This window comes from Drosophila teissieri, chromosome 3R, assembly GCF_016746235.2.
Source record: "Drosophila teissieri strain GT53w chromosome 3R, Prin_Dtei_1.1, whole genome shotgun sequence".
Lineage (NCBI taxonomy): Eukaryota > Metazoa > Arthropoda > Insecta > Diptera > Drosophilidae > Drosophila > Drosophila teissieri.
In genome coordinates this window covers 30,030,595-30,050,899 of record NC_053032.1, presented here as the reverse complement: position 1 = coordinate 30,050,899, position 20,305 = coordinate 30,030,595, and the positions used below count along the sequence as shown (strand labels likewise).

The 20,305-nt window shown below is 47.5% G+C and overlaps 3 protein-coding genes across 8 annotated transcripts; 2 read left to right on the top strand and 1 right to left on the bottom strand.

The window, feature by feature from the left end:
• Positions 1 to 287: 287 nt before the first annotated feature.
• LOC122620071 (axin) lies at positions 288 to 12,554 on the bottom strand. 5 transcript variants are annotated; one of them, XM_043797358.1, is made up of 14 exons: positions 11,581 to 12,554; positions 10,790 to 10,985; positions 10,057 to 10,130; positions 4,288 to 4,385; positions 4,096 to 4,226; positions 3,802 to 4,034; positions 3,043 to 3,732; positions 2,321 to 2,458; positions 2,104 to 2,200; positions 1,913 to 2,044; positions 1,592 to 1,850; positions 1,390 to 1,534; positions 1,011 to 1,331; positions 288 to 949 (listed from the first exon to the last, which is right to left on the bottom strand). In XM_043797358.1, exons 5-14 carry the CDS (start codon positions 4,189 to 4,191, stop codon positions 823 to 825), a joined length of 2,238 nt encoding a protein of 745 aa, XP_043653293.1. In that variant the 5' UTR covers positions 4,192 to 4,226; positions 4,288 to 4,385; positions 10,057 to 10,130; positions 10,790 to 10,985; positions 11,581 to 12,554; the 3' UTR covers positions 288 to 822. The 5 variants fall into 5 exon arrangements, with proteins under 5 accessions (XP_043653293.1, XP_043653292.1, XP_043653294.1 ...); XM_043797357.1 differs by having other exon boundaries at positions 4,096 to 4,385; XM_043797359.1 differs by having other exon boundaries at positions 1,011 to 1,313; positions 4,096 to 4,385.
• A 192-nt stretch (positions 12,555 to 12,746) lies between these two features.
• Positions 12,747 to 13,077, top strand: LOC122621510 (40S ribosomal protein S28). Its single transcript, XM_043799380.1, has one exon. The coding sequence runs from the start codon at positions 12,821 to 12,823 to the stop codon at positions 13,013 to 13,015; it is 195 nt and encodes a 64-aa protein (XP_043655315.1). The 5' UTR covers positions 12,747 to 12,820; the 3' UTR covers positions 13,016 to 13,077.
• Positions 13,078 to 13,202: 125 nt separating this feature from the next.
• On the top strand, positions 13,203 to 20,113 carry LOC122619946 (alpha-1,6-mannosyl-glycoprotein 2-beta-N-acetylglucosaminyltransferase). Of its 2 annotated transcripts, XM_043797185.1 has the most exons (10): positions 13,203 to 13,756; positions 15,993 to 16,079; positions 16,151 to 16,279; positions 16,348 to 16,497; positions 16,559 to 16,985; positions 17,040 to 17,185; positions 17,249 to 17,409; positions 17,720 to 18,079; positions 18,778 to 18,992; positions 19,055 to 20,113. In XM_043797185.1, the coding sequence occupies exons 2-10, from the start codon at positions 16,064 to 16,066 to the stop codon at positions 19,275 to 19,277; spliced, it is 1,827 nt and encodes a 608-aa protein (XP_043653120.1). In that variant the 5' UTR covers positions 13,203 to 13,756; positions 15,993 to 16,063; the 3' UTR covers positions 19,278 to 20,113. The 2 variants fall into 2 exon arrangements, with proteins under 2 accessions (XP_043653120.1, XP_043653118.1); XM_043797183.1 differs by lacking the exon at positions 17,720 to 18,079 and having other exon boundaries at positions 13,206 to 13,756; positions 19,055 to 20,110.
• Positions 20,114 to 20,305: the final 192 nt, after the last annotated feature.

The following is a 20,305-nucleotide window of genomic DNA, read 5'->3' as shown; positions in this document are numbered from 1 at the left end:
AATCGTTCGACCTCGTCCGTTTCGGCCAAGGGCCTCCAATATACCCACATGTATCCCACTATTGGTCGCTGCTGGACTGATCGAGCCCCAAAATGAAATGTGCCTAATGGTAGATCGGTAGATGCAATTGACGCAATTACAATACATTGTATAAATACATAAATGTTAAGTGTGTATGCTGTGTTATAGATATACAAAAATAAAACAGATTATCTTTTGATTTTTGTCGAGTTGAATAGAACTTTGTTAATATCATCATATCATCATCATAAAATGCACATTACAAAAATATTAACAAAATTTATTGCAGGCAGTCCGTAGTTAGTAAAAGGTAACAAACAAATCCCAATCGAGGTAAACCCATAAATCTTCTCAATAATATTGATTTTGTGCAGTTCCTAATAATCTCAGCCCCTGGCTGCGGGACTGAAACGCTTTTCGGACACTGAACGTACGGCCGCCAAGGTGTCAACAAAAAAGAGGATCTTTCTCTTCTACCAATAGCTCCGAATCTCGTTTTGGATTTACAAACGTAGATCCAACCACCTTTTGGATGGCCGGTGAATAGATCAGTTTTTGTTGTACAGAAAAATACATTGCCCCCGCAGAGAGTAGTTTGTGATGCTTACAAAAGCCGGTCGCCCGTACAGATATAGCTTTTGATTTGTCGGAAATAGCTTCTCCAGTTGCTAGCTCTAAGATGCGTACACTTGGTGCTTTCGTTATCGTATTCGTACTTAGCCGTACTTTGGTGCATCAGTGCATCAGTGCTCACACACTCACGATTTGCCTTAATACAAAATCTACGCTACTTGCTTAATATTAATCGGATGGCTTGACAAGACCCATCGCTTTGTCTCCGAATAGCGGCAGTATGTCGGAGTCGTTAACAATCTCTTCCTGAATCACTGGACTGTCCGGGTCCTCGCAGTGCGTCTTGAAGAAGAACCTGTGCGGTCACAAAGTAGTTAGTAATCATTGAGTTCTTTGAGTGGCACAGTAGATACTACCTAAAGTGACCTCTTCGGGGCAGATAGTCCTTAAACTGACGCAGGGTTGGCTGAGTACCGGGTATTTTTATCCTGTACGGCACTGGCTCCTCGCAGAACGAGAACACCACGATCGTCTCCGGCGGCTTGGCCGGCAGAGGCGGTGGCTGGTGTGGCAGGCTGATGCTGCCGCCACTGCTGCTGCTGCTGAAGGAGGCCAGTGGCTGTTGCGACAGGTGCTGCATCGGCGGTTGGGCGTATCGACGAGAGCGCCGCGGCTCGTCTTCCAGTCTTCGTTTCGCCTCCTCCAGTTTCGAGGCCGTGCTAGAGCCAGATCGAGAACTTTAGCAGAGTTAGATGAGAGTTAGTGGGGGTTAGTACTAAAGCCGCATTGACCTACCTCGCATCTTTGTACTTGGTAACAGTGTCGGCCGAGAACATGCTAATGCCACTGTCTGTGTTCATGGAAGGCCATTTGTTTGTCAACTTCCTCGAGCAGGAACTGTGATCCGGCATGGACTTCGAGTGCTTCATTGAGTGTCCGCCTGTGCGTAGACAAAAGTTTAGACAATCGTCGTCTTTATGGGTTGTGCTAGCCCTACTTAGACTCATGGCGCCATCGCTGACCATTCCGGAATCGTGGGTGGCTGTACGTCGGCGCGACGGGATGGGTGGGCAGGGCGACATCGTTCCCGGCGAGCGGTGCGGCGTTTGGTCCTTCCACACCCGCGACACATGCTGGTCCAGAATGTCTTGGTCGTTGTCCTCGTCCAGTGCAAACTTCTCTCGTATCGCCTCGGCGAAGGCTCGATCGCTGGCACTGGATCTTTCGTTGGTAAGCAGAGCGGCTCCGGGATTTCTCTGCTTGTAAATGTTGCATAGTAAGTGAATGTTGGATTAGCCGCATCTCATCCCAAACTCACCTCGCGGGCTCTTTCTTCCAGGTCGCGCTTTCGCTTCACTTCCTCCAACTTGGGTATCAGCAAGGACACCAGCTCCTCTTCCTTCAGTGGTCTGTGCTCGTTCGAATGTAGTCGTTGTGTGCGAGGTATCACCTGTGAACGGAACAAATTGATGGAGATCAAGGTCAATCGATAATTGTTTTCTTATTTACCTGAAAGGTGTTGGTCTCCTTGTTCGCCATCGCGCTCTGGCGGATCGCCTTGCTCTCCGTGGAGCTGTGTCTGCGTTGGATGTACGGCCGACCGTCCCTGAAACGAGGAATCATTAGTCAGTCAAGCTGTGTGGATCGGACTTCTGGTTCCGCGTGTCTAGTATCCATCTCGTTTGGATCTCTGGGGCAGACGGCTTCCACTGGCGCTGCTACTCACATGGAACAGCTGGAGATCGACATGGTGTCGGAGTCGGTGCGTCCGCCGGAGCTAACGCTGGCCCTCTCCGAATCAACCCGCGAATTCGGCACATAGGAGGTGTTGGTAGTGCTTGGATTGTACACGTAACCGTGGGCACTACTCGCATGCAGATCGGACCAGGAACATAAAGTTTCCATGCAATGGCGCCCAATTGTGTGATCGTGTGTATGTGAGTGGGGGGTTCGTCAAGATCCACAAACAAAAATGGTCAAACAAATAAGGAAAACGCAGTGTATATTCATCGAGTCAGTAGTGTACAGGTAAGCATATGTACAATGCATATGCGGGTGGTGTTTTGAGGTCCAATGAGTGTTGGTGGGTTGGAGGGCATATATTCGGAATATTTGGAGTATGTAGTATATAGTATGCGGGTGGGTTCGTGTTTTTGGCGTGCGTGTTTTTGTGAGCGTTCATGTACATGTGTAAAAAGTAAAAGAAACAAATATATAACAAATTAGGAGTTAATCACAGAAAATAATCACTAACAATAAAAAACTTAAGACAAACATAAGAGTATGGTGGATCTCGTCTAGTGTTCGAATTGGGGTGGTTTCTGTATTCTAGTTAAGAGGGTTTCCTCTATGAGACTATCGATTTCGTTATATACTAGCTTATATACATCCTACTCTAGCTTTTGTTATCAACCAAGGGTTAGAGTGGCCAAAAGAGAGCTGACTTACCCAGGAGGTCGGATTTCCAGTCTTCTTTTCTGAGTGGCTATTAGTAGGTCCCGCGTCAGGCGAATCGGGTAGTCGGGCGCCCGTGCAGCTGCGCCCACGGATCCGGAGCCGAGGGATCCGCCGCCCTCCTGCATCTGCACCTTCTCGAAGTCGTCGCAGAGCGACAGCACCGAGTCCTCGTGCAGCGTGGGCAGCGTGGAGCTGCGTGGCAGTGTGTCGGTGGCGCTGATGGAGCCGCTGGAGCTGGCCGAGGTCGAGGGACCGTACACACTGCCGCTGGCACTGCACGTGCCAGCTGGCGGCCCGCTCACGCTGCTCACCGGCAGGTTGATGAAGGCACCGGGCGGCACCAGCTGCTGGAGCTGCTGCTTGCCGGACGCGGTGGTCGGCGGTAGGGCGCAAGCACCGACGAGGCTGCTGCCACCGCTGCCACTGCTGCCGCCACTTCCCGATCCGGTGGCGCCGCTGCTGCTGCAGCGCTCCTGCTGGGCGGACATCTGCTGGATGTACAGGATGTACATCTCGGAGCAGAGAAACGTGGGGTAGATGTTGTCGCGGATGGTGACCTCCACATGGCGCTGCATGGGATCGAATATGTGTGGGCTGAGCGGGATCTCGGGGTTCGTCTTGATGGCCTTGATCTGGGCGCGCAGTTCATCGGAGATGGACAGCTGACTCTTGCGCAGGAATCTTTTGCAAGTGGCGAGATGGCGAGGTAAGTTATCCACCAATTAGCATTCCTCTAAGCATGGCACTCACCTGTAGATGGCTCCGATTATCTGCTTGATCTTCTCCGGATCCGTCTGCTGCTTGAGGCCCTCGCAGGCGAAATAGAAGTTGAGGTGGTCGTTGTAGGCGGGCGCCTCCTCCTCGACGTACTTCTTGAAGAGCTCGACCCCATCGCGGTCCTCCAGCAGGTGGTTCAGCGTCCGGGCCCAGTTCAGGTAGGATGGCGACGAATTCTTCGAGGTATCTGCTACCCCTTCGGTCATCTGAGGAATTGGATTGTTCAATTATAGAGTACTTTCTTTTACTTTCCACTGATTTTGGCACCTTTTTAACACGGCTCTCTTCTCCGGGTACTGGTGGTCGTGGGCCACTACACTCATTATCATCATGTTTCCGGAGTCCCGATGGATGGCCACTCATGCCACTCTAAATTGGCTTACCAGGACGAGCGATCGCTGCTAAATATTTACCTAATGTTACGTGTTACGCTTAAGTTACCAGTTACGATTAACGAACGTGTTCTCGGTTTCAAATCACAAACGCCCGTATTTTACAAATAGCTGGGACATGGAAGATGCGCTCGTTTGCGAATTTGGAAGGCAATTAGACAAGGCCTGCAACAAAAGGAGATCAAGGGAATCGTTTAAGTTCCAGTTCTAATAATGGTTAGATAACAATAATAAGTCAGAGGTGTGTGGATGCATAGCTGACTACTCTAGTGGCCCACTTTTCCATCCCAGAATCGCAATTTGCAGTGCAGGCATCGAAATCGAAACCGCACTCGTAATTGGAGCCGTAATGGGCATGGGAAATCCTCAAGGATGCGGATGCGGAGCCAGATTGAATGACCACTTGGCGGCGATGGCTCCTTCGCCTTGCTTCACAAAGGAGGACGCACGCAAAGCGGCAAAGTGAGGAGCGGAATCGAATGGCGGCCATTTTGAGGGCGCTTTTGATTGGTTGACGATATCGACCAATGCAGCAGTCGGGGCGCATGGCACAGGGAGAACGGAAAGGCAAAAGGACAATAATCCATTATGTACAAAATTTGAACACGAAATACGCACACACACTCGCACACACTCTCACACTCACTTGCTCACTCGGGCACACACCCCAATAAACCCATGCTAAAGTGCTGAAATCGGGGATGGTGGCAAGGACTCCGCTCCTTTAAAGTCCCCGGCCGCCTCCGGATTCCTCGAGCTGTCTGACGCGTTCGAGAGCAGGCCGAAACTAGAAAGTAAGCACCGCGTCGCGCTTTTGGTAAATCAAAAATATTCCCTTCTCTTCGTTGAGCCCCCTCCCTCTTTTCCTCCCCTTTGCAATAAAGACTGGCGCAGAGCTGTTAGTTCAGCTCTTTTCCGGTGGAAAATCACTCTAAAGATGGCCAAGAATAAGGAGAAACTTTAAAAACTGATGATTTAGCAACAGATCTGGAGACCAATAAGCTTTTAATCGTTGTCGACAACAGCAGTTTTGATTAAGAAGGTTGAATAGCACATCTAGGGACATCTTAGGATAGACCGTAAACCATTAGGATAGACCATAAAACCGAATGGTTAGGAACTTTATAAGTACATTCAATCATAATGTATACATGGCTTACTGCCAAATATAAAGAAATTACTAATGGACGTATCTCCATAGTTAAAGATAGAGCTTTTCTAATCTCTAAATTCAGATTAAGACGGTATTAATGGTATTGTTATAATATTAAAGATTGCTATATTTCAAACAAGAAAGTGGCAATGTTCATTCATGGAGTACTTGGGAATTCTTGGCCAAACCTTATAGACAGTACTTGTGTTTAGTTATAGGACTTTTAACTCTTTAGCTAGCTTTTCTTGCTGACATCGGTCATCACTGGTTAGGTTGGCCGCCAACAACAGAACAGCGACAAGCACAACAACAAGATGGCACAAAGGACATGAGCAGAGCCTGGCGAGAAGTGGAGAGCAGGAGGGTTTGGGTTTGGGTTTGGGTTTGGCTTTGGGTTTGGCTTTGGGCCTGGGCAGCACTTCCCTGCCAGCCAGCCATGACTTACAGACACACATACACTGGCGGCGAGCTCATGAAAGGGGATGAAAGCTGCTCTTGTTTGTTTTCGTTGTTTTGAGCAGGGCCAGGACAACTGGGGAACAGCTAACAGCCAACAGCCAACAGCCAACATCCATCCACAAAGCGATAGCGCCGGCGGAGAGCCAAGGAAATTCATCAAAACGCCATTTGCATAGCACTCCATTACGGCGAAAAGAACAAAGAAAGGCACAATTAAAACGCTCGGCACCGCAAAGGAATCCGCCGGCGAGGGACTAGGAACTAGGGAGGCGTCCTGGCGATGGTGGCGCTTTCTAGGAGAAGGCTTCGGCTGCGGCCACTTGAGGCCCGCATCTCCCCCGTGGCCAAGGCATCAGCGGCACAAAGACAGCGCCAAACAGCAGGGGAAATCGGCACCTCTTTGGTGCATCATCTTGCCATCTCGCATTTCGCCATCCTGGCATCCTCTTGCATCCTTTGCATCTCAGGACTAACAAGTGCCATCGCCGACATCAAAGATTCGGCTCGACCTTAATGGCGTAATTGCTACTGAAAGCCCCGTAGCTGCTTTTTAAAACTTGGGTCACAAAGAAACTTAGTTGCCGGCGCATTTTAAGGCCACCACGATGGCGAAATGGTAAAGTGGTGAGATGGGGCTCGGAACATTCATCCAGAAGAGGGAATTACCTTTGACTGATGCGAGTGGTTACCTAAGCGGTTTCACAATCACTCATAGAATGCTTAAGAAGGCTACTACTTTTTCTACCTCTCGAAACTAAAGAACTTACATGAAAGCCTTGTATGCTTTTCCTACTTACTAAACGTACTAAACGCACTTTATAAGCTATATTTCTTTTAAAACTTATAAAAGCGTAGATCGAGGACTACAATGTCATTTATTAGTTGATTAATGATAGAAGGATTAGTGTATATCAACATATGTATTTCTCTTTAGTTTATAAATCCAAGCTAAGTATAGTTTTATTGAACCAGAAAGCGATTTATTGACTTTCTTCAAACATAATTATACCGAACTTTTGCTGGCACATAGGCTTCGTCTTAAATTTTATAGAAAAGTAAAAGTCGACAATAGGCTCTAGACTTTAAGTTTAACTTTAAATTCTGTAAACTACTAATCCAAATTAAATATGGAAGTTTAAAAGGAGAACGACATGGTTCAAACCCTATTATCCACATTGTTTTCCTATCAAATTGAACGTATTTTGGACAAACCAGAAAAGAAAAAAGGATAATAAAAGTGAAACATAAACATGTAGCAATTAATTTCAATTCAATTTGCATAATAATGATCCAGTCTATAGCCAAACTATTATCCTTCATAATATGCCGCCGGTGAATGGAAGCTTATCCAAAGTCCATACAATCCTAATGAGAAGCGGGTAAACTGTTTTCGGAAGCCATAAGGACATGGACCGCCCGATAAACGAATGGATTACAAATTGAAGGCACTCGGAGTTAAAGTTCAACCCCCGGCGAAGGAGAGCAGCAGAGGGGGCAGGGCAGCAACTAGTTTGATTCATTGTTGTGCGAATGCAGTTGAACGGAAATTATGAAATAATTAAATAAATCCTTATTGATTTTGCTGCCGAGCGAATGCTGAGCAAATGCTTGGCAATTGCCGAGCTGAGGAACAACAATGAAATATCAGCAGACAGACCCTCTCGAGGGCAGATGATGATGATTTTTCTATCCCTATTAGATTGCGTACGCCTCGCCGGATAATTCCGATTTCTATTCTTTTCAAGTTATGAGTTCCGATGATTGGCAGGCAGGTAAGTCTAGCGTGAGATGAGGGCTTCCCATCGCCCATCATCGCCACATGCCCGAGGCCACTGGCTCTGCCCAGGGTTTCCCTGAGAACGGTTGCCCAGGTGCCAGGTGCCGAGTGCCAGGAGGATTTGGCTTAGTTTCCAGCCAAAGGAATCCCAGGATCCCAACCACAGGTATGCTGCGACACAGACGACGGCACGACACTAAATCACCTTTGATGCACCCACAATGCCGCGCACAGGTTGCTCACTTCGGATCTGCGCGACTTTTCGGATTACTATCGCCACTAATTGTTGTGACAAATCTGGCCACGAGCCACGGAGCACGAGGATTCGGTGACAATGCCTTGACGCGCGGAAAGTCAAACTGAACGAGTGCCAGCGTCCCGAGTTGCGATTATGAATCTGAATCTTCCAGCGTTGACAGCGATGGCAGATTTCACCCTGCCAGCCACGTATGTGCGCCCATGCCGAGCAGCCAGAGTACATAGACCATTTCGGGGTTGCCTTTCCTGGCCAGCCCTCCACTGCCACTGCCACTGCCTCATCCTCGGCTTCACTCCCATCACCATCCTCATCCTCCGGCGCACCCACAACCTCGCCCATTCACAATTGTTGCATGCGGACATCGAGGATGGCGCTCACGTCGTTTATGTACGGATATCGAACTTAATCGACGAGCACATCGCAGTGGGTGCCACACTCGGGGAAAAATCTATTACTTTAATACCTATTCGTGATGCTTCACAGAAAAGAGAAATAGCTTCTTAATATAGCCTATTTATTTCCTAACTTAGTATCCCAACAGGAACTCCAATTCAACACAATCCTGGAATACAAATTTAAAACTTATACACTAAAGCCACTTCACCATTATCAATCAACGACTTGAAGTTATATTCATTATTTGTTTTGGACATAGGTTTGCGTTCTATAAACCCGATTGTATCTATATCAAAACTGTTAAAACTGAGGAATGAAAAAGGTTTTGTTTTTGGTAGACTAGTTACAAATATCAACAGCAAGTCTTAGGGCGCAGTTATCCAAGGTCTACTTTCGTTTAACTTGGAAAGGCAGTACACTTTGTGTTTTGAAAGTTGCCTTACCACTTAACCATACTTTATATACTATGAATTGAACATTCTGCCACTCAAACTTATTCTTTCCGTGCTGAGCTGCACTCTGATTTAAAACTCACTATACATATTGGATGTTGCCGAGCCAATACACCCATTTCGGGGATATTTTCTCTTAGTGGAGGACCACTGCCCCTCGAAGATCCCGACCAGCTGTTGATGGACTGCCCCGTGGAGGAGCAGGAGTGCGAGTGCCGGCGCTGGGACGACCTCCAACATAATGGTGCTTCATGTACATTGTACAACAACACACAAAGGATGTTCTTTTCAGAGTGTCCGTGGTTGCGGCGGAGCAAGCGAGACGGCACCAGGCGAATAGGAGTCATTGTGTGCAACCAATATGCGCAGGTCCAGATCGAGTCCTCAGACCCCAGACCCCACTCCCATTCCCTGCTCCCTGCTCCCTCCTGCCTGCTGACTGCTGCCTAAGCCCAGACCAAGTCCTGGCCCACTGGCATAGGAAGCACCAGACGCCCGTTCTCATTGTACATAAACAGAGCAGCGGAGTTGGGTTCGCTTTGTAGTCCTCAATCCCCTGAAAAAGCCAAGGGGATGGGCAAGGGTTGAGCCAGAAGACCCACCTCCGGCGTCCAATTCCGATTCCGATTCCTCCCCTAAACGCAAATGTGGAAATTATTTTCGAATAAGTTGGAAAACAATACGAAGGGAGGGGCGACCGGCGGCAGCCTCGTTTGTTTCTAATGAGGTTAAGACCGCCATTGCTGAACCAAGCGAGCCCGACGAACGGCGTCTGATGGCGGTCTAGACCACTCGCTCCCTGCTCCCTGCTCCTCGGTCCTCGCTGGCCCGGTCTGGCCTGGCAAACTGGGGGAAACACGGCGGCTGCGAGTATTGCCGAAGGTCAATAGTGGCACTTTGTTCGCGGCAAAAGTTGCCAGCAAAGCCGGAAAAGTTCAGCGCGGAAGCGCCCACTTTTCAGGTGCAACGCCCATTGCAAGGACACCGCAGGATGCACTTGGGCGCGGTCAACTGTTGCTCCTCTTCGGGACAAAACAGAAACTTGTTTCAGGACTCAGGACCTCAATCAGAGTGGAGCAGCCCAATAAACCATAATGAAATCATGGTATAGTACAAGGAGGATTTTTTGAATCAAGTAAGTAATAAAAGTAAAGACATGGTTTCGACATCATACCCAATTACAAGAGATTGACTTGTGATAAAGACCCTTTATGACTATTAAGTTACAAAAATAGATTAAAAAATTCATACTAATACCCATTTCTGAGATTCTCGCATGCATTCGTAGTTATCTTAAAGCTTAACACAATTGATATAATAAATATAAGCTGAATACTCACATATGTAATTTGCATAAAAAATTCAACATGAAATCAAGGGAAGATATTGGTGTTCCGAATGGTTCCAGTAGTTCCTGAAAAAATAGTTAAAAGATTGGAAAAACAAAAAATTACAGCAGTTGAATTCATTTTGGACTAAACTAAGGCTTTCTATTAGTTAAATATTTGTTCCTAAGACAGAAGTTGTAACTTTACTAAAAGTTCAAGCTTAGGTTCGGCTAGAAAAAGATCAAGTTACCCAATAGTTTATAATGAGTAGAGTATAAGAGAATTTTTCTACTCTTTATTTTAATTGAAAAGAAAGGGAAAAGGAATGTCTTGGTTCTGCAAAAAAAATAAAAATTAAAATATGTTAATTATTTTAAGAAAAGTATCAAACTCATAATTCTGATAATTATAAAAAAGGTGGTTCAAGTTAAGAAACAATAGAAATTAGATAAGTGTTAATCAAACATCTTTCGGAGTGCAATGCAGTGCGGAGGTATGCAATTTTAAAAATCTTCTATCTTTTGAAATTTAAATAAATTCGCATACAAGAACTCAAATCGAATTAGTTTACGATGCAGCGTACTTCAAATCAATCAGAAGCAACCACCCAAGTGCCTTCCATTTCCAATAACCCTTACATATTGGATTTGTGGGGGAGAGAAATATTTCTCGCACGGGTGCATCCAATTTACGCCTAAATAAATATAAAGAATGCTTTGAATGTAAAGGGTGATGAAACACTAACCGATTAAACTCAAGTGAGAAATGGCCAGCGCTTAAGAACATATCAATTCAAAGCACTGCAAGTCCTTTAAGATGGTTGTATCTTTTGATGTCCGGTTTGTAGAAATGTTTAACTCCGCGCTTCACTTAATTACTCTTATTCGCATAAATTCCTATTCACGTAACTTATATTACAGTTGATGCAGTACATTCAGTACCTGAAAGAAGAGAAGGGTAAATTGTTAAATAAGTAAAATTGTACAAAATAATATGGATAAGGATATAGGATAGAGTACTATTAGCTTGTGTTTACATAACCGGTTTCTGCATGATAGTGAATTCTGTTACTGTTGTTGTGGTACTGTTTTGTTGAATTTTTAAAGATATCTACAGTTTGTATTGAAACTCGCCTTCCTTAAAGGCGTTTGTCAATAGAAATGTGCTGCTAACTAGTTATTTAGGATATATAATAATTGGGTGGGTGATCATATATCTTCTTTACATATACTGAAGTATATTAACATTACTGCAAAATATTGCTCACATTTGATACAAAGTACATACAAAATCCTGCTGAAACTGGGATATTACTTAGATGTATATGAATTCTCTTATTCTAATGATTTCCCTAAATACACCTAGGTCATTAATCCTTCTTGTGCAAATGTAAGGATGTAGAATCTACGCCTTTCCTAAAGTATAATACTAGTCCGTAATGCAGATATGCCATGCAAATCCGATAATCCACAAACTACGTGAGAAAGTAAAGCCATTAGTTATGGGTTGAGCACGGAATTCCAGAGCAGTACTCACCCTTAGATTCGTGTATCCTCGGCTTCACTCAATTGGGATGGCAGACGACTGATCCTGGCGCAGTCCTGGCGGCCCTGGCTCCAATCTTCAATGGCGGTGACGATGGCGATGGCGATGACGAGGTGGGTTTGGACGGGTGTAATTTGATTGTAGCTTTAACGGCTGGACGCTTCGATTTCAATTGCAACTTAGCTTTCGATTTCAATTTCAATTTCAATTTACGTTTCGATATCGACGAGGATGCTTTCATTTTGATTAGTGTGCTCAACGAGAGGGATTCGTGACTAACAATTAATGGAAGGACGATTTGTGGAGTTCAACAAACAAGCAAACGTAAACAAGAGAGTGTGGTTAACAAGGCGCAGGCACGATGACCGGACTAAATGCTAACTAAACAAGGCTGCAGATCCTCTTCGCTCCTCTCCTCGCGCGCGGATCCCCTCCTCAAGTGGGCTGGTCCGCGAACATATCCTATCCCGATATCTGAGCTGCCCGCCGTAAACGATGGCTATGTATCTCTTAGCTTCCTGCTTCGCCAGAAGCAGTCATCCTCGTCCGCTGGCAACTGTGGTCTCTCCGCGGGGAGAAATTCGTGCTGGACCGCCGCCCACTAGAGCATTTCGGCGTCTCCGGGCTCCGGCACTGTGTGAATTCCGTTCGTGGTTGCCTCTCCACTCAGTTCTGCACCATTTGGGCACTTTTCCGTCTGCTGCTTCTTTATTTTGTGTATTTTGTTGCTGTTGCCTCCGCTGGTTGTGGTTGCTGCTGCTTCTGCTTCTGCTGCTGCCGTGCGATTTTCATGGACGTATCGTTGCGTGCCGTTGTTCGTCGAGTCTCCAGAACGCGGACACTCTTTCCGGGCTCCGTGGCGCCGCTTATTTAGTGGTAAATAATAGATTTATTGAATGGCAAAACAAAATGTAGTTCGACACAAATGTTAGACGGCGAGACGAACGATTACATGCTAGAGTTGCGTGGTTCGAAATCGAACTGGTTCGATAACTGGCTGCGGGGCTGCCAACTCGCTTCCCTTACTGCTGGAGGTGCCAGCTCGATTTTTAGTCGGGAAAGGAGAATGCAATTTCCTATTGCGGTTCGCGTCTTCACTTAAGTTAAGCTACACGGCCCACAGGTGGCGTCAGGTATGACAAAAGGGTTGATAGTTTTCTATGTTCAGATCCAAATTTCCTTCAAATTCAAATCTTTCATTGCCAAATAAATCTCGAATTTCGTATTCAGTATGGACAAGCCACAGTATGCTCGCGTGGTGAAGGTCCTTGGCCGCACAGGATCCCGGGGGCAGTGCACCCAGGTGCGGGTGGAGTTTCTCTGTGACCAGAACCGCCAGATTATTCGCAATGTCAAAGGACCTGTTCGCGAGGGCGACATCCTGTCGCTTCTGGAATCCGAGCGCGAGGCCAGGAAACTGCTCTAGGAAGATCGCCACTTGCATATTACCTCGCAATGTATATAATTAAATAATGTTAATAAAGTTAATGGGCGAACTTTATTTTTGAAATTCTAAGCAATCGACTGTCATCGCTGGGCTATCGATTGTTGGCCATCGCAGCCCAAACAGCTGTTTGTGTTGATTCCGATTCCGCGAGATACAGATTCTCAGTTACTCAGATACTCGTTCGCAGCGGACTCGATCGCGACTCGCGAGTTTGTTGTTGTTTGTCGCTGTCAATAGAAAGTGAAAACGGAGCACCCGGATGAACGGCAAATGAATCAAGCGGAGTGACAACAAAAGCGGGAAATGTGAAAATGCGCACGGCAGTGGGTTGAAGCGAGACGGGAATAGCGATGCCCGTTTGCCCGCTGTGCGTGTGTGTGTGTGCAGCGGCGGCCGTAGCAGCTGTTGGTATGTGTGTGTATCGCAAGTGCAGGAGCATTTTGCATTGCAAAAACAAAAGTGAAAAGTGCGTAAAGTGCGAAGAGAACAAGAAACAGGATTAAAAGTGACGAATTAGATTCCCCCGGGGAATCCCCCAAGTGGTGTATATTCCGAAAATGCGCGCAAAGGCGGACGAAAGCTGCGAATTCGTTACGCTGCATTTGGACTTTTGGGGGCGCTCTGAAAAATCGATTGGCCGCAAGGAAAGTGGCGACCGCGAAATAATGGAGGATTTGGACTCCAACCAGGCGGCTACACTGCTCGAAAAGTCCAGCAAAGGTGAGTCCAGTTACCCTGCGCCATTAACACCGCCCGCAAAGAGCAACAAAAGCCATAAAAAGTGACGATAAAAAGGCGAAAAAACAATGCAAAGTGTACGGCGCATTTGCCTGCGTTTTCGTGTGTTTGTTTTGGTTTCTTGCCTTCGCCTTCGGCACGCCAATTTTCGCCACTTATTTCGTAACAACTAAACCGAAAATACCTGTTCGCCACACGCCCCCTGCCCCTGCCCCCGCCCCCTGCCAGCGCCCACCTCCTACCGACACACCCAAAAAAACTGTGCCTGCATTTGCGAGTAGTGGTGGTTCCTACACAGCAAGAAAATACTGCTGTTGCTTTGGGTATCATAACAACTTTTGCCAGCAATCAACTACATGCCTTATTATTTAATTTAAAAGTTTATGCATAATACTTTTTTCATTCATTGAATGAATAAGCCAAGTCAATGAACTTTTATCCGCTGTTGCAAGCGCTCATTTGCTCGTATAAACTAGTTTAAATGCTGAATATTTAACAGGTTTTGCCACACTAAAAACACTTGCTAAGAGAAAGTAAAAACTCCGCTCAGTGTACTGCTATTCCTAGGCCTTTTCCGCACTCGCTTCTCACCGCCTGAACTTCAAAGTCGAGTTCAGTCGGCAGTCAATTGGCCCACTTACAATTTATTAATAAAGGGTCGAGTCATTAATGCTCATTGATTTTCCCCACTCAAGTGCGTCGGATTGACGTTACCAGGAAACATTGTAATTAGTTGCTCCTGGCACAACGGGGCCTCATTACGCATTCCCCCGGAGTGGGAGTCCTAAGATCGGGAACTCGCTTTTCCCGCTGGTTTAGATGGTCGCAGTCAGTAGGGTTTCATATTCCATCAATCGCAGTAGCAAACTCAAGCTATATAGAGTATACATATACACGTTAGTTAGCTGGGCGCCTGGAGAACCACCCATGTGACTTGGTTCCGAGATGTCCGATGCCCAGTTGTGAATCGAAACTGCTTTCAACTGGCGACAACGTGACTCCAAAGTAAACTAGCTAAGTTTCGCGGAAAAGCCGTAAAAACTACACATTATTTGCAAGGCTCTGCGGTGCCTCATTTCCAAATACAAGTCTCGAGCCTTATGTGAATTTTTATGTCTATACATATAGCTTACTATTTAGTTTCGACCTTGAACCACAGGGCTGATATTAGCTAATTTCATTATTCTCTTCAGAATACGTTGTGTACATACGAAAGCACTTATGAAGGTATGAAAGTGTACTTTTATATTGTTTAGATGTTTGCGGCAGCGATGCTACACAGCGAGAAATCATCACCACGCATGAGTAATGACGCAATCAGCTCCATAACTACTGCTGGATTCCCTTCCAAAGATTGTAGCATAGCTCCAAATGGGTCATCGCGTTTGCATCGAAAAACGCCCCCGAGAATCCGCAGCAGATACATGCGTATCTACATATGATGTTGCATGATTCTAGTCACTAGATGCTAGTGGCGGGTATTATCTAGTTCTTTCCCGATTCCGCCACGCAAATTGCGCTTCCTCGAGGCAAAAGCGTTCCACTTGTGAAATTTCGCTGAGCCGCCCGCCGCCGAATCTATTTTTACGCCAATTGACGCGAGGCCGCGGATTTGTGATTTCAGAATTGAGATTTCAGACGCGGTCCGCCCACTCGGCAGGCAGGCTCTCTCTCCATGCGGCGACCATGTGCTCCTCCGCACCGCACCGCCCCATCCACCCACCCATCACCCAGCGTCGTTCATCTGGCGAGCTCTGAGCCTCCGCCGCTAATTAAACTCAAGTGCCCAGTGCCCAGAGCCAAGTGCCCAGTACTCAGTGGCCAAGCACGGATCCCTACTCGTTACTCAGCTGATTAGCATTCCCATGCCGAGTTCCATTGTGCGGGTGCGCCCTGGAGAACCTGATCTCATTAGAAACCAGCCGATACACAGCGATGTTCTAGCTTACACTTTCCTGAAATGTAGCCTCACTTCCAGATGAAGTTGGTTCCTTTGACAGACGGGGAAAAAGTTCTAGTATGCTATGTTGCTGTATAAAAGGTTATCACTTTTTGGGGCTTTCGAAAGTGAAGCTATTGTTGAAATCAATTGTCTATTCTTAATCCAATTATGTGATAAGTTTGGCATCTTTTAAATGAGTGCCTAAGCAAGTAACCACTGTGCTCATCAGAGACTGGTGATTGGGACTCTCGCAATAATTGTGGCCACTACTTCCAGATGGCGAGATGAAGGTGCTCCACCAGTGAAAAGCCAGCAGTTACTCGATTCCGGCAGCGAGGAGCGACGCGATGTCGAAAATGAGGGGTAATTGAAACGAGATCGCCGCATAGAAAAGTCAGCCTTGCTAAATCCGTTTGCTGTTTGCCGTTGAACAGGTCGCATCCTGATCCCACTGCCCAATACCGGAGCAATGGGTCGCAAGCGCAACAACTTCTACATGCGGAGTCTGTTCCTGCTGGCCCTGGGCATCTTTGGCCTGCTCCAGTACAACAACTTCAACTATCGTAAGTATTGCCAGTATGCCAGTATTCCGCATCCCCAGCTAATCAGCCCTGATCCAATCCTGGTCCAGTGGACTCGCGGGACAATGTGCTGGGCGACGCGGTGACCAACGACTCGGACGACGCCATCCTGGCCATGGTGCCCGCCACCCTGCACAAGTATCTGACGCCCCACTCCCGCAATCACACCGCCTCGGGAGCAGGAGCCCTCACAGGCGCGGGTAAGCCATCGCCGAGATAGCCAAGGTAGTGAGGTGCTAATCTGGATTCAATACGCCCTAGCCCTGCTCCTGAACGCCAGTAGTCCGGGAGCTGCCACTGCCAGCACCATCAGCTTCGACGTGTACCATCCTCCGAATATCACGGAGATCAAGCGGCAGATCGTGAGGTACAACGACATGCAGATGGTGCTCAACGAGGACGTCTTTGGACCGCTGCAGAACGACTCTGTGATAATCGTGGTCCAGGTGCACACGAGGATCACCTACCTGCGCCACCTGATCGTTAGTCTGGCGCAGGCCCGGGACATCTCCAAGGTGCTGCTGGTGTTCTCGCACGACTACTACGACGACGACATCAACGACCTGGTGCAGCAGATCGACTTCTGCAAGGTGATGCAGATCTTCTACCCGTACTCCATTCAGACGCATCCTAACGAGTATCCCGGCGTGGATCCCAACGACTGTCCGCGGAACATCAAAAAGGAGCAGTGCGTTTTGGTCAACAATCTGCGGAACTTTGCTATAAGTATCTGTAATTCCAGAGCTCTGATCACCAACTGCAACAATGCGATGTACCCCGATCTCTATGGCCACTATCGGGAGGCGAAGTTCACGCAGACGAAGCACCACTGGATCTGGAAGGCCAACCGGGTGTTCAACGAGCTGGAGGTGACCCGCTACCATACAGGTTAGCAACGTGCTCTCTGGGTTATTATGGGATATCAAACTAAAGCATTTAATGCCCCCACAGGACTGGTACTGTTCCTCGAGGAGGATCACTACGTGGCCGAGGACTTCCTATACCTGCTGGCCATGATGCAGCAGCGCACCAAAGACTTGTGCCCCCAGTGCAACGTGCTGTCCCTGGGCACCTATCTGAAGACCTTCAACTACTACACGTACCACAGCAAGGTGAGAACCGGAGCAGCGTGGTCCGGTACCCATAAGTGCTAGACCACTGGCTGCGAATCGCAGAGAGCGCCTCGAGCCCTTCTATGTATATCCTTCAAGCTTCCGTTGCTACAGAACACATTCATTCAAAGCGCATCCAAGCCATCCATTGTCGGGACTCGGATGGCCAGCCAGAAGGCAAGGAGTTGCCTTAATGGGCACTGGCCATTCGATCATAGGCCCACTCACACACACACTTGTGTTTAAGCTCACCATCTGACTATTGTAATTTACCATTTGTATCTGTTCTATTCCGAATTCTGGCACGCAGACTAACAAGAAATCCTATGCTTCCTCGCTGATCTCGACAAACAGTCTATTAGGATACAATAGGAATAACAATAGAAACTCTGTGCAATTAGCTGTGTCGTCCTCTTACTCCTCCTCATCATCTGCGCAATCACCACCGCCATCCAAAGTCTATGTGGGCGACACATCTGACCACCAGAGAGCCAGTGACTCCAGTAGCAGGCGGGGCAACCTCATCAACACTGTCACCGCCACAGCCACAGCCACCGCCGCCACATCCGACACCACCAATAACGAGCAAAGTAGCCATAGCAGCAGCAAAAATGGTGCACAAACATGGAACTATCATGTCCTGCCGTCATTGTATTCCGTCTATCAGAAGGTAGCGACACCGCACCGCACCGCCAGCTCCGCGGTCTCCTCTTAAAGGGATCCCGGCTAACCACTCATCCCTCATGCCTGACCCCCATCCCTGTTTGCGTAGCTAGTCGGTCCCCGTTTACCACTCTTTGTTGCATACTCCATCCATCCATTTACGCTTTGGCAATATGTTCTGCATGATCTGTTCTATCCTGTAAACGCTATCATCCTCTTGGCAGTGATGGGAAAAGGGTCAACCATTGGTAGCTATGCCTTCTGTAGCCATCACCTTCTGTTCCCACCACTGCCGCCATATTGTAATTGTTGTGTTTAATTGTACTTGTCTATGTGTCCGTGCTGGCATGCCACAACTCCGCCCCAATCCGCTCCTGATCTTGATTCCATCTGCCAGCTGCACGCCCGCGTACGCACCGCGAAGATCGACAGGCAGAGCATCGAGACTGACTATCGCAAGGTATTTGGTATGGCGCGCACTGTACCCCACCCGCAAATCCGGCTTTCGCACTCTGAATCCACCTAGTGGTTAGTCCGGGACGAAGGAAGTGCCAGTGGAGACCGGAATTCGAACCGCGTCGATTGAAATTTGCATGCCTCCACTCCTCCACCTTACCCTTCGCTAATTCGTTTTCTATGTATATTGTTGCTTTGTTGCCATTGTTCTGCATTGTGCTTGGTTGACCTGGTTCTTCTCTTCGGCAGGTGGAGGTCATGCCCTGGGTCAGCAGCAAGCACAACATGGGCTTCGCCTTCAATCGCACCACCTGGTCGAACATCCGGAAGTGCGCCCGCCACTTCTGCACCTACGATGACTACAACTGGGACTGGTCCTTGCAGCACGTTTCGCAGCAGTGTCTGCGGCGCAAGCTGCACGCCATGATTGTCAAGGGTCCGCGGGTCTTCCACATCGGAGAATGGTAAGTAGGACTCCTGGCCTCCGAAGGAGCTTTATAGTAATTCGTGTGCTTCTCTCTTCCAGTGGCGTTCATCACAAGAACAAGAACTGCGAGTCCAACCAGGTGATCTCGAAGGTGCAGCACGTGCTGCGGATAGCCCGCAACTCGCACCAGCTCTTCCCGCGCTCCCTCACCCTCACGGTGCCCAGTCTGATGAAGAAGTCCAAGCTGCGCAAGGGCAACGGCGGCTGGGGCGATCTGCGGGATCACGAGCTGTGCCTGAACATGACGCTGGCCACGAGGTAAGGCCAGAGAGTCAGGGAGCCAGGAAGGCCAGGAAAGCCAGGAAAACCGGGGAGCCCACGGCATGGAAACCAATCAGTCAGTAGCGAGGAAGCCTAGCTCATAGCGTTATCTAAGTAGGATTATTAAGCAGTAGCCTTAGTCACTGTAAACGAACATTCAGCAAGTACTCTGCATCAGCTAACTAACCGAAAATAATCAAAGCCAGAAGTCAGAAGACAGAAGCCCAAAGACCCTCGCCTCGGGCGCTGCACAACTCATACTATAAGTAACCCTCTAGTCACACATTCAAATGGCATCGCCGTGTTGTAATCTGCTACCTTGTTCCGTTCGCCCTTCAGTTCGTCGATCATCACTGGTGGTGTTGAGGCGCCGTCCAGATCCGCGGATCGACAGAGTGCCGAGCGACGGGGTGGCAATCCTTCAAACTGAAACTAGAATCTAAACCTACGAATACTAGCGATAGACCATATACATGAATATACTAACTCGTATCCCCAGATTGTGCCGAAGCCGTTTAGCAAGCGGCCAGTTAACTTGAGTCTATAGTAAAGAGTCTAGAGGCAGCTAATCGCATAAACTAGTCATAGCAATGTACCACATGCACATGCGCTATAATACATCATAAATCAAACTTTTGATATATCTACGAGCCTACGTTTTAAGCCTGTACATAGAGGAATTGCGTTGTATACATCACATAAGGTCTTTTTATGATATTAACGCGGAACTAATGTAATTTGTTATTTTTTAATCGTTAGTCCAAAGCGCTTTTATGTATTAGGAATTTTTGATTAATCAAACGAATAATCCTAGTGAATAAATGCCAAGTATATGCTCTACCGATATGTACTTTAAAAACAAGACAAATGGGTCTTGCTCTTTTACGAATTGCACTTATCAGCTTTCAAATGTGGCGCCAAACTAATCAGCCTATCGATGTATACCGATAGCCGTTGTTATCGAACCAGCCGTGTGTTGCCCAACACAGTCAGCTAGTAAATTTTGAAACATCAAAATAAAATGTAGAA